The following is a 12166-nucleotide window of genomic DNA, read 5'->3' as shown; positions in this document are numbered from 1 at the left end:
GGGGAAGGCCGTGGGGGGTGAGGCCAGCTCACCTGCCCTCCCCCCTTCACTACAGCCCTGCAGATCGGACAGCCGGGCTGGGCTTGAAGTGGCTGGCAAAACCGGGACCAGGGTTCGGGAGCCGCACAGCTGGCCAGCTGGGATGAGGCCTCCAGCCTGGTGGGCCTGGGGTGGCCGCGTCCACCACCCGCCCCCACCGTGCCCAGGGCTGGACGTGACCTCTGGGCACAGCCTCAGTAGAGGACGGAGGCTGAAAGGCAACCATTTGACAGGAAAGCAAACTAAGGCTTAGAGAGGGGATGTGGCTGGCCCCAGGTCAGAGACAGAGCCTCAGCTCCCCTTCTCTTTCCAAGGCCTAGACCTATAGCGCCCACTCCAGGGCGTCCCAGGCTTTGAGGTGCACATGAATCGCCGGGGGTCTGTGTCACATGGCGGATTCTGACTCAGTAGGCAGGGGTGGGGCCCGGACTGGGGAGTTTCTAACCGGCTCCCTGGTGACGCGGCTGCGGCGGCTGGTCTGCAAACCCCACGTGGCGCTGCAAAGCCGTGGCCCTGATGGAGGAACTAGATTCTCAACTCCGCCCTCAGAGCTCCCAGGCCGCCCTTCAGGAAGGAGTGCCAGTGGGGGAGGGTGGGGGGGAGGGTGGTGAAGCCCCAACCTCCATAACCCGCCCTGCCCCAGCCATCCTAGACGCCAGAGCCGCGGGAATATTTTATTAAGTTAAGAAGGCTCATGGAGCAGAAGAGAAACGCCTTCATGGGGCGGCTCCAGTGGTTCCGTGCCCAGCACCCCCTCAGAGGAGGAGGTGAAGCCTTAGGGAGCTGCCGGCTCCCTCTGCCCATCTGTCCCTCTGTCCAGAGTCCCAAGGTGTGGGCCCCTCGGGGCAGGAAGTAGTTAGTGGGAGGTAGGGTAGGAAGAGGGTGGCTGGCTGGCTCCCTGCCTCTCCCACCAGAGTCAACGCTGCCGTGGCCGCTGCTGCGCCCCTGCTGGACCCCCCCCCCCAACCCCTGGGGCAGGGCCACGGGCCCAGAAGCCTGAGCCCCCCGTGGCTGGAGACAGAGGGGGAGCCAGCGTCCAGGAATTGGTTTTTTCAAAGTATAAAGTGTTGGGGGGGGAAGGAAAAAAAATCTATATAAAAATCTCTTCACATATAAAATCCTGAAGAAGGTGCAAAAGGTAAGACCCAGTGCGAGGGGCGCGCTCAGATATGCAGAGTGTGTGTGTGTGTGTGTGTGTGTGTGTGCGCGTGTGTGCACCTGTGTGCGTGTGTGTGGTGGGGACGAGTGCACGTGCGGCCCACAGCGGGCGGGGAGAAAGCTTGGCTTCTGACTTCCATCCAGCAGGAAGGAGGGCGACTGACTGGTCCCCTCAGTCTGGGGGCGTCTGCTGCGGGGCTGGGCCACCAGGACCTGGAAGACAAGAGTTGGGGAGCAGCAGGCTTAGGCCAGGCAAGGGCGGCGCTGGGCCCACAGGGTGGCCTTTCCTGCGCGTCTCGGGAAGTCCACAAGGACTGGTCAGAAAGAAGCAGCTCCAAGGGTGCCCGGGTGGCTCAGTCGGTTGACCGTCCGACTTCGGCTCAGGTCACGATCTCGCGGTTCGCGGGTTCGAGCCCCGCGTCGGGCTCCGTGCTGACGGCTCGGAGCCTGGAGCCTGCTTCAGATTCTGTGTCTCCCTCTGTCTGCCCTTCTGCTGCCTGCACTCTGTCTCTCTCTCAAAAATAAATACACACTAAAAAAAAAACTTTTTTAATTAAAAAAAAAAAAAAAAAGAAAGCAGCAGCTCCAGGTAGACCCGGCATTAGGAAAGCCACCATAAAAATGCTCCGAAGCCTGGTAAATCAGAGATGGCCGTAAGACTAAGTCGGGGGCCAGGATCCATCCGTGATATCGGAGGGGTGGAGCTCGGTGGAAGGAGCGCTGTGGCCGGTGAGGGATGCGCGCCACGCTGCCAGGCCTGAAGGTGGGGCCAGCGCCCGGCACCTGCCACCGTGGCCGACGCAGCTGAGCCAGCAGCGGGGAGGAGGGCCGCGGGCTGATGAGGCTGCGGGTGTGGCACAGCTGGCTGTCACGTGGGGGGACGTGGCAACAATCGGATCCCGAGCCGCACTTCCCCACCCCTTTAGAAACATGCCCAGGGTTACAAAGCACCCTCTGGCCGCGTGTGACGGATCCCCGCGACAACCCGGACGGCCCCACTGTTGCTAGTTGCTGGCGCCACTGTCCCCGTTCTAGAAAGGGAAACAGAGGCCACGAGAAGGAAGCGCCCTGGGCCCGCCGGCAAGGCGAGTCGGGTGTGGATGAGCCTTGGGCTCGCATCTCCAGGCCCAGTGCCCGACTTGGCCTCGCCCCCGCTCGGCCGTGCCCACCCCTCGGCACCTACCTTTACTCGGCCAGGCTGTTGCGCATCGACTCCTTCTCCCGCAGCGCAGCCATGGCAAGGCGCAGGTGCTCCTTCAGCTGCTCGATCTCCCGCTCTGACCGTGTCTTGATGTGGTTCAGCTCTACGTACACATCCTGGTACTTTCCCGAAGTGAAGCGCTCCTTGTCCTGGGAGGGCGTGGAGGGGCCGTGAGGCCACGAGGCCTCCCCGACCTGGCCCCGCCTACCTGGCCCAGGCCCACGGCGCTCTCTGCCGGCACAGAGCAGCCAGGCCCCTGCACGGCCCTACGGCCCTGTCCCTTGGGGTGCCCCGTCGGCAACCCCTAGCCCTGAGTACACCCTCCCGGCACGGCCCAGTGGGCCTCCAGGATCATTTTCACCTCTCGAGACGGGAGCTGAGGTTCAGGGAGGCAAAGGCCACTCGGCAGCGAGCGGCCAGGATGTGAACCGGGTCGGCCTGGCCCAAGCCTTGGGCCCTTTCCATGAGTCTGACTCACACATGCTCACAGAGGATGTCAAAGACTTAGGGACGTGGCACCAGGCAGGCCAGGCTCACAACCCTGGACCCAAATCCGGTCCTTCCCCACTGCCAGCCACGCAGCTTCCTCACCGGGACGCAAGCTCCACCCCGCAGGGACTTGGGTCTTTTCTGTTCACAGCTGTCTCCCCAGCGCCTAGCACGGTGCCCGGCACACAGTAGATGCTCAATCAAAATTTGCCGAATAAATAAGAGCAAGTGTGGCCGTGGGCAAGTCACTTATCCTCTCTTAGCCTGTTTCTTTGTCTCCAAATAGGGACAAGGACACCTTGTCCTCGGGAGAGGCCCGAGGAGAGCCATGACATGAGGAGGCAAGGAGAGTGCCTGGCACAGAGCAGGCGCTCACAGGTGGGTCCAGAGGCTCCCTCCCCAGCGGCCCCCAGTCAGGCCCTACCTTCTGCAGCATCTGTAGCTCATCCCGGAGGCACTGCACCTCCTTCTTCAGGTACTGGAGCTCGTTCTCCTTCACCCGCAGCAGCACCTGGGGTCATGGGCGCCAGGCTGACCCAGGGCCAAAGGCCAGGGCTACCCCGGCCCACGGCACCCTGCAGCCTGGCTCTCTCTGCCTCAGGCCCCTAAGATGCAACCCCCAACCTGCACCAAGACCCACCGCACCCCATGGGCAGGCTCCTCCAGGAAGCCCTCTCTGATTTCTCCTTGCTGGTTCGAAGATTCAAGAAGTTAACAGATATGAAGGACTTACAGAAGTTCCAGACAGAGTAGAGCCATATATAAATTTTCGTGCAATAAAATAAAACACGAGGGTGATCCTAGGATCACACACGTTTTCTCGCTCCAGCCTCTCCCAGTAAGGGGGGGTGCCAGCCTCATTTTACAGAGGAGATACTGGAGGGGGCAGGACCCGAAGGGGAGGGCTGGGCTCTGGCTGTAGGGCTCTCCTCCCTGGGGCCCAGCGCCGCGGAGCGATGCCACTCCCTGCCGCAGGGCACAGCCGGCCTGTCGGGGCCCCGAGAACCAGCCAGGCTGCCCGGCACAGGGGTGGGCGCTCACCTCCAGCTCACAGGAGCTCCGCTCGCTGCTGCGTCCACAGCCGTCGCTGGTGCCCTGCGAGGCAATGAAGCCGCGCAGCCGGTCGATCTCCTCTGACAGGCGGGCGTGCAGCTCCTGGGGGGCAGGGACGGTCAGCGCAGGGACGATGGACCGCCGTCCCCGGAGCCCCCCACCCCGGGCCAGGCTCACCTGGTTGTGGCGCAGCAGCTCCTGGCCCTCCTGCTGGCAGCGCCGTAGCGTGTGCTCACGCTCCTCGGCCTGCCGCGTCAGGGCCCCGATCTCCAGGCACTTCTGCGAGTACTGCTCCGACAGCACCTGCAGCTCCCGCTTCAGCGCCGCCACGTCCGACCTGTGCGGGGCGGAGGACGGCAAGGACGGCATGGGACTCGGGGCAAGATAGACTCAGAGCAGCTCCAGACTCCGGGTTCCCGCCCTAGCTTTGCCTTCAGCCCACTGTGGGGCTGTGACCTGGTGACAGCCTCTCTGGGCCGCAGGTGCCTCCCGTATGAGGAGTTGACTTAAGCCTCAAAGGCCTCCCAGGTCCTAACATCCCAGAACTGTGCTCCGTGGCCAGGAGGGACACCTACTGGCCGAGGGTGGTACTGCAGCCCAGCTCTAGGGGACACTAACCGGAAGAGGAGGTGGAGGCTGAAGAAGGGGTCTGAACAGCTATCTCTGTGGACTGGCACGGGGGTCTGGCTGAGGCCCCACCGCTTCTGTTCCCTGTGCCAGGTGGCTGATCGGGAGTCTCAGCCGGGGGCAAAATGACGTGTCCTCTGCCGAGGGGCCTCGGCATAGGTTCCCGCCTCATAAACACCAAGGTGGGCAGCTGGGCCCTTAGCTCAGAACGAGGCCCAGCCCACAGACCCCAGGGTCCGGATGCCAGCTTACTGGTGCTGCTTGCGAAGGCCATCTGGACCCTGTTGGAGACTCCGTGTCTTGCTCAGTTCCCGGCTCAGCTCCTCCTGGTAGGCCTTCTTCATGGCTTCGATGGCTAGAGGCAGGGCAGAGGCATGGGGGGATCTTGGGGAGGGGTCAGCAACAGTAAGCTCCACCTCCTCCAAGGCCCCACAGATACCATGCAGGCAGGAGCAAAGAACACTGGACCAGGCTGTATCAGGAGCTGAGGGGCTTTGGGTTAGTTGCTAGACCTCTCTGAGCCCATCTATCAAGGGAGGGTGACAATCCCTGTCTGACGGGACAGTGCTGGGGAGATGCCTCAGCATCTGACCACTGGTACGTCTTGTTGGTCATGTCCCGGTAAGGCCCCACACAGCCCGCCATCCCTGCAGAGCCGGGAGGGTTCTTTAACAAGGCCCAGCTCCCTTGCCCAGCCCGGCGGTCAGGAGTGCAGGGGCCGCAGCTGGTACAAATCTATGCAACTTTACGCAGGGCACTTAACCACTCTTTGCCTCCAGTCCCTTGTTGGAAAACGGGGTTACCAATAGCACCTTCTCTCGTGGGTTATTGGATGATGCAGGTAGAGCATTTAGAGCAATGCTTGGTCCAAAGTAAAGGCCCAGTAAATGCTCCCATTGGCTTGTTTTTCGGGCTGTAAGCAACCAAGGACCCAGTGTTTCCACACTCACGCAGGGTTATTGGGAGGATTAAATGAGCCCTCACCCATAATCTTATCCATAATTCTAAAATCCGAAGGCTCTGAACACTGAGAGCTTTTCATAACTCTTTTGGTGGCAATCCCTGACCCGAACAGACGCAGGGCCACTTGCGGTCATTCTCAGCCCACGTTCAGCAGGACTCTGAGAAATTTCACTGTAAAAACCTTACTGCTAGATTCCAGGGGAGAGTCCAGACTCTGCTGGGAAGGATATCAAACTGAGGCACTAAGTTATCTTCCTAAAATGCAAAACACACTGGCCCCAGGCTGTTTGCGATGAGGGGCCAACGGGCCGGGGCTGTGAAGCACGTGGCATAGCGCTGGCAGGTGGGAAGGTTCTGGGTCATGTGACTTCTCTCGTCCTTTCCTATCACTCTGCAAACCGCTCGGAAGTGCTTAGGATGTACCAGACCTACACAGCAGGTGCGCAGTGAACACGGGGAGGGAGGGAGCTGTCCAACGTCTCGGGCATTCCTGTTTCCGGCTTGGGAGGGCAGGGGGTGGGGTTCAGGGCACGGCTTTGCAATCAGGGTGCTCTGAGCTCCATCCCCGGCTCTGCCATCTGGACAAGTCACCAACCTCTCTGCGCCCGTTTATTCATCTGTTAAATGGGGGCCCTCGATCAGGCACTGCAAGGGCCAAGGGTGCTCGCGTTCCCCAGAACGGGGCTTGGCAAAGGCTCACGCCTTTCCTCCCGCTCTGCCCAGGGTCCGGCCCTCTCACCCGGGGAGATGGCACTTCTGTGGCTGAGCAGGCTCCACCTCAGCACAGAGCACGCACCTGGGCACAGAGTTGGGGCTCCGTGCGTGTGTACGGCTTGGGGGCGAAACCCCCCAGTGGCCGCAGGCCCCTACAGGGAGAGGAGTCACAACCCAGGGGGACGGCAGGGGCGGGGGGGGGCACCTTTTATTGCCTTGGTTTCCCTTTCTCAAGTAGGAGCAGAGGCCAGTTCTAGGGGCTCCAACCCCCCCTGGTGCGTTTTCCCAAGTCTGGCACTGAGACCCCCCCCTCTCTTATTGAAAGCCTTCCCCGATTCAGCCAGGGGCCGCAGCTGGGAGGCTCGTGGGGCGCAGGGTTCTCACCCGAGGCCGTGGCCGCCGTCTCCTCGGCCAGGAGCCACTCCTTCTCCTGCTGCAGCCGCTGCAGCTCCCGCTCGTGGTGCCGCTGCAGCTCCTCCATCACCTGCTGGTGCGAGGACTCCATCTCGGCCAGGCTGCGCTCGCACGCCTCCTGCGGGCGGGAGGCCAGCACGTCCCGGGGCTGCCCCCACTGCCCAGGACACGGGCCCCCTCCCCAGCCCGAGGCGGGGAGCCTCAGGGGCAGGCTTCTCCACCTCGCCTCCCTGGAGCCGGGAGCCACCGGCCGCACCTGCGCCTGCTTCCCCGGTCCACAAACCTCACCCTGTCACTCTCCTGCTTCAAACCCTTCTGAGGCTCCTATCCTGTGGGGCCAAGTCCCTGCTCCCCTGTCCGACCCTCGTGGCCTCAGCCTGGGCCTTTCCCCACCAAGGAACGCCAGTCACGGCATGTTCACATCTCTGAGCTTTCGCTAAGGCTAAGCCCTCTGCCTGGAACGTTCTTCTGCTACGTTCTCTTCCGGGATAACTGACTTTGGCCTGCAGCCCAGCTCAGTGTCCTCCCTGCTCTGCCTCTGGACGGCCTCTCCCCTGCCTCCGAAGGCTCTGCTTCTGCTGGACTAGAAGTTCTCCCAAGACAGGGAAGACCTGACCCAGCTCGGAGTGCCCGGCGTCTGGACCAGGGCCTGACATGGGGCAGGTGCTGAGTAAGTGAACTGAAATTGATGACATCACAACACAGGGCCTGCAGAGAAGACTGGCAAGTATTTAGAAGACTGCTAATGCCCACTGCTTGGGAGAGTCAGCTGTGACGGGTGTGCCGAGGGCAGTTGATGGCGTCACCACACTTTCAGTAACCCCATCCCTCGACCTAGCAGAAAGTCACATGTATAAAGACTTGCGGACGAGGGTGAAACAGATGAAAACGGGACACGGTCCGAATCCCTAACGGGGGAAGCCCTTAAATAAATGATGGGATCGAGCCTTGCAAAAGAGGAGGCGGGAGGGCAGAGAGGGAGAAGTGACCACGGAAAGTCAATGACGGGAAGCGAGGGGGACCAGACTCTCCGTTGCAGGCTTTGAAGATGAGGGAAGGAGCCAGGAGCCAAGGAGCACAGGTGGCCACAAGCCGCCGGGAAAGGTGAGGAAATGGGTCCCACCTGGAGCCCGGCGAGATCCGAGTTAGGCTACCATCCTTCAAAACCCTGAGATGATAACTTTGGGTTATTTAAGGTTGTGGTAAATTTCTTTCAAGAGCAACAGGAAACTATACGGATGTGCTCAAAGGTAACCAAGGTGACCCCTGGGGTGGGAGCAGGCAGGGGAAGGAGAGCTCCGGTGTTTATTTCTAACCTTTTGATTTGTTTGAATTATTTTCGAAAATGTAAACATATTTCTTATGTATTTAAATTTAAGATCATTAAAAAGGGAAGGGCAAGAGCCCCAAGAAGAAATCGAAGCAGAGGGCCAGATAAGACAGTATACTCCACACCCCCCCACCCCACCCGATACCATAGGGCACGGTGGGTGGGGACCGCCCTCCACCTGTCCAGCAGCCACACCAGAGGGCTATAAGGGCCAGGCCTCCTGGGTCCAGGTGTTCTGAGTGGGGGGCAGGGAACATCTGTCCCTCTGCATGTGTCCTCCATGTCCCTCCAGTGACAACAACAGAACATAGCTTTGGAGTTCCACACACTGGGTCCAGAGCCTCGCTGTACCGGAGTGAACTTGAACGGGCCCCTTCCCCACGCTGAGCCTCAGTGTCCTCATCTATAAAACAGGCCCATAAGGCCAACTCATGAGGGTCCCTAAGATAAACCCACCCACAGAGATGGGAGCAGCACAGGGGGTGGGGAACCGATGTTCTTAAAGGGCCAGATCAGGCAGGTAGACCCGGCAGTTAATAGGGGGTCAGAGGCAGGACCGAGACCAGGAGGAGGGGCTCCTAGAAGGCCAAGTGCTATTCTCTCTGACATATCTTCCCGAAGGCCCAAGGTGTCCAGCAGCCACCTCTGACAGGGATCAAAGTAGATGAAGAAATGCCTGTAACCCGCCCCCCCCCCCACACACACACACATTAGGCTGGAGGGAGGCAAAGGAGGCACTAAAGCCCCAGTGGGTGAAGCCCCAGAACCACCCCCACCCCTCCCCAGCTGCTGTCCATGGAAGCCCCACAAGCTAAAAGAAGATTCCAGGACGAAGACACCAGTCTGGGGAATCTCTCCCCAGCCGTCCGCTCTCCAGGGTCTGCTGAGTCCCCAGCCACCTCCTCCTGGGCTGGCGAGGGGACACAGATAGCTCAGCTCCTCTTGTCTGGCACCCTCCACATCTGGGGCCCCTCCTCCACTCCCGTCTTTGGCTTGTTTCCTCATCATTCCCTTCTCACCTCCCCCAATTCCGTCTGCACCATTCCCATCCCAACCTAACAGGATGAAACACCGACAGCCTTTGTGGTGTCCAATGGCCCCACGGGGACCAGGAAGCCTGGGATGTAGACACAGGTCTGCCTCCCGCTTGAAGGTCTCACCGCCTCTCTGGGCCTCGGTTTCCCCATCGAGAAGCTGAGAAGTCAGAGCAGTGCTTTTCGAACTTCATTTGAGGGACAGAAATCTCTTCCCAAAGGAAATCTAACGCAGGTTCTAAGAGTAAAATCGAAGAGGCTGCTCGGATACCCCTGGCTATGAATGGACCCACCCAGAAAGGTAGCCCCTGGGGCGTCGAAGGGCTCCAAGTACAGTCTGAGGCCCTCTGGGTGGGGGTCTCTGAGGGTGTCCCAGCTGCCTCAGGCTGTGGTGTTAAGCCACACCCAGCCTGAAGATGCCCCACCCACTCTGTCCTCTGACCTCTAGAGAGCCTTTAACAACACTGGTCCCTCCCCCATCGCACCCCTTCCTATGTCAGGTGACCCCAAAGTCACGCCCCCTCCCCTACTCAGGTCCTAACTCCCCTTGGCCCCGGGTCTCCCTTCAGTTGAATGTTTCACCCACCACTCAGCTCCAGACGGCTCCCTGGCCTTGCACAGCCGCCCAGCCTCAGGGCCCCTAGGGGCTCTCCTCTACCTGCTTTGGGCCCAGTCACCCAGTCCTAACCTCTCCTCTCCGCACACCCTCCTACAGCCCTCTCTCCTTCGGTCACCGTCCTAGCTCCTGACGCTGGCCCTGTGCCCTCCCAAGCCCCCCTCCACCCCAACACCACTTTCCCTACGTCATTGTCAGACCCCAAATCTCCTCAGGTCTGCGGAATGAGATCCCAACTCCTTGGCTTGCTGGAGGTCTCCACTGTAGACACGCATCGGCCCTCCACCTCTGGCCCCAGCCCGTGCCCCCACCCCAAACCAGTGCTCTGCTCAATGCCCGCCCCCCGGAAGCCTGCCTGAGAGCCCCGCACATGGACCTCCAACCCTGGAGCTTCTAGAAGGCCCCACCCACACAGAGCCTAGGATCCCAGCACTCTTTTCAACTTTCGGCAAGGGCGGGCTGCCGACAGCTGAAGGTCATATATTTCGCAATTCTGTGACACGACTAAGCGCGGCCATTTTAAAAGTTAAAGTATATACGTTTACAATTAACTACATTAAAAAACAAAGGTGATACTCATTCATCACTTCCTAATTATTTCACTGCATTTTATTATTGTTTATGCTCTTGAGGTTTTTTTTTTGTTTTGTTTTTAAAAATTTTATTTTTAAGTAATCTCTACACCCAACGTGGGGCTCGAACCCAAGACCCCGAGGTCAAGAGTCCCGCGCTCCACTGACTGAGCCAGCCAGGTGTTCCTGTGCTCTTGAGTTTATTTACATCTTCTGTATCTTGTATGGTGGAAACGCTCTATAATTCTGTGCACGTGTATCTTCCCGATTCGGTGTTCAGGGACATCAGCCACAGTGGGAGTATTTACACCACGGAAATTGGTGAACATTGCACGTCAGGGCTTGATTTATTGTTTTGCTGACTTAAGCGAGAGATGAGAAAACGCTAATAATGCAGATTCAACTTCCCAGCGTGCCACATCTACGACCATCACATTGTCACTAGAACACGGACCTGAGAAAATAACTCTACATGGAATATTCTCAAAAGAAAAAACTATTCTCCAATTCGGCCAAGAAGCTGCAAGGGACATTGATCAACTAGAGTTTTGACAGATGTCTTTTTGTTTTACTCGTGAACATAAACCAAACTGTCAACCCACGTGCACGGCAGAACGACACTCGCTTGTCAGTTAGCTGTGCACACGAGCGTTCGGAAAAACCAATGAAAGTCACAGCCAATTCCGAGAAAAGGCAATTTGCTATATATGTGGAACTCACGATAAAAGTTATATATTTTGTACTTGTACACCGTGTCCTACACATCCTTTCGATCAGTAAAATTTACGGTAAACGTACGTTAGTGTGCATGTGTTTACATACACATGGATTTTTCTGTCAAACGGTTACCAGACCACTGTCCCAGGCAGACGGAGTGTCCCCTGGGGGCCACTGGAGGGTCCCACATCCCGCGGGCCTTGGCCTGGTAAACACGGGCAGGAGTTCTCTGTGCTTAGGGAGTGACCCTGGGGGCCTGCCCATCGGGGATCCCATTCCCCACTGGCCCTCCTTCCCCAGGGTGGTGTGGGAGAAGGGGTCCACGTGCAGAATGTCACATGGGGGCTCACACACAGGCTCTGCAGTCAGCCGGAACCGAACTCAAATCCCACCTCTGACATCTGCAGCTCAGTTGACCTCGGGCAAGTCCCATAACCTCTCATAGCTCAGTGGCTTGTCTGTGAAATGGGCACAGTGGTCACGTCTACCCGCTGGGTACATTAAATACGAGGACACATATGAAATGCCTCGCACGGTTTCCGCTACGCTCCCAGAACGTTAGCTGTTCTCTGAAGCCACGGCAACCAGAAACCTGCCCCGAGCCCCCACAAAACAACCCCCCGGCCTCACCTGCGAGATGTAGCCCGGGGGGATATGGCTGTCCTCCTGGGGCCTGGGTGCACTCTGGGGGGCCTCTCCTTGAAGGCGCCATGCCTCCAGCTGGGCGCGGAGAGACTGGACCTACAGGGGGAGGAGGCGAGGTCAGCGGGAACCTGGAAGCCGGCAAGGGTCTGGTGGCGGGCAGTGAGGAGCTTTGGGTCTGAGAAAGGGAGGTGGCCTGCGGCCGAAATGCAGGCCAAGGGGACATTCCGGCACTTTCCTGGATGGCCAGGTCAGTGACCCAGGAGAACTTTGTCCCAGAGAAGACTAAACGGGGTTGGGAGCAGGACGCTGTGATCACAGATATTTATCCCTGCAGGCGGCAGGGAAACGTCTGAGCCTCGGTTTCCCGCCAGGACAATCAGGACAAGGTCTACCCTCTGGGACCACACGACTGGTCTGAGGGTTACATGAGCCAATGTAGGTAAAGGAGGCTTAGGACGAGGTATTCAGAAGATGCCTAATAAGTGCTCTCTCCCTCCTCTCCCCTTCTCTTTGGTTGTGGAGGACAAAACTAAGGAGGAAAAAAAAAAAACAACACCCCAAAACAAGAAAACACCGAGGTCCAGGAAGCAAGAT

At 59.0% G+C, this 12166-nt stretch overlaps 1 protein-coding gene across 3 annotated transcripts in view; it reads right to left on the bottom strand.

The window, feature by feature from the left end:
• Positions 1-699: 699 nt before the first annotated feature.
• Positions 700-12166, bottom strand: part of LOC123591593 (TRIO and F-actin binding protein) — a 53069-nt gene continuing 41602 nt past the window's right edge. For all 3 annotated transcript variants that reach the window (XM_045466082.1, XM_045466080.1, XM_045466081.1), the window contains 8 exons: positions 11558-11668; positions 6629-6776; positions 4820-4922; positions 4118-4277; positions 3929-4042; positions 3312-3398; positions 2381-2547; positions 700-1410 (listed from right to left, as the gene is read on the bottom strand). In XM_045466082.1, coding sequence (XP_045322038.1) covers positions 2383-2547; positions 3312-3398; positions 3929-4042; positions 4118-4277; positions 4820-4922; positions 6629-6776; positions 11558-11668 — 888 coding nt within the window. In that variant the 3' untranslated portion in view covers positions 700-1410; positions 2381-2382. The remainder of the gene's footprint in view (positions 1411-2380; positions 2548-3311; positions 3399-3928; positions 4043-4117; positions 4278-4819; positions 4923-6628; positions 6777-11557; positions 11669-12166) is intronic.

The sequence above is a fragment of the Leopardus geoffroyi genome, chromosome B4 (genome assembly GCF_018350155.1).
Source record: "Leopardus geoffroyi isolate Oge1 chromosome B4, O.geoffroyi_Oge1_pat1.0, whole genome shotgun sequence".
Classification (NCBI taxonomy): Eukaryota; Metazoa; Chordata; class Mammalia; order Carnivora; family Felidae; genus Leopardus; species Leopardus geoffroyi.
This window is presented reverse-complemented; position numbering and strand designations above follow the sequence as displayed.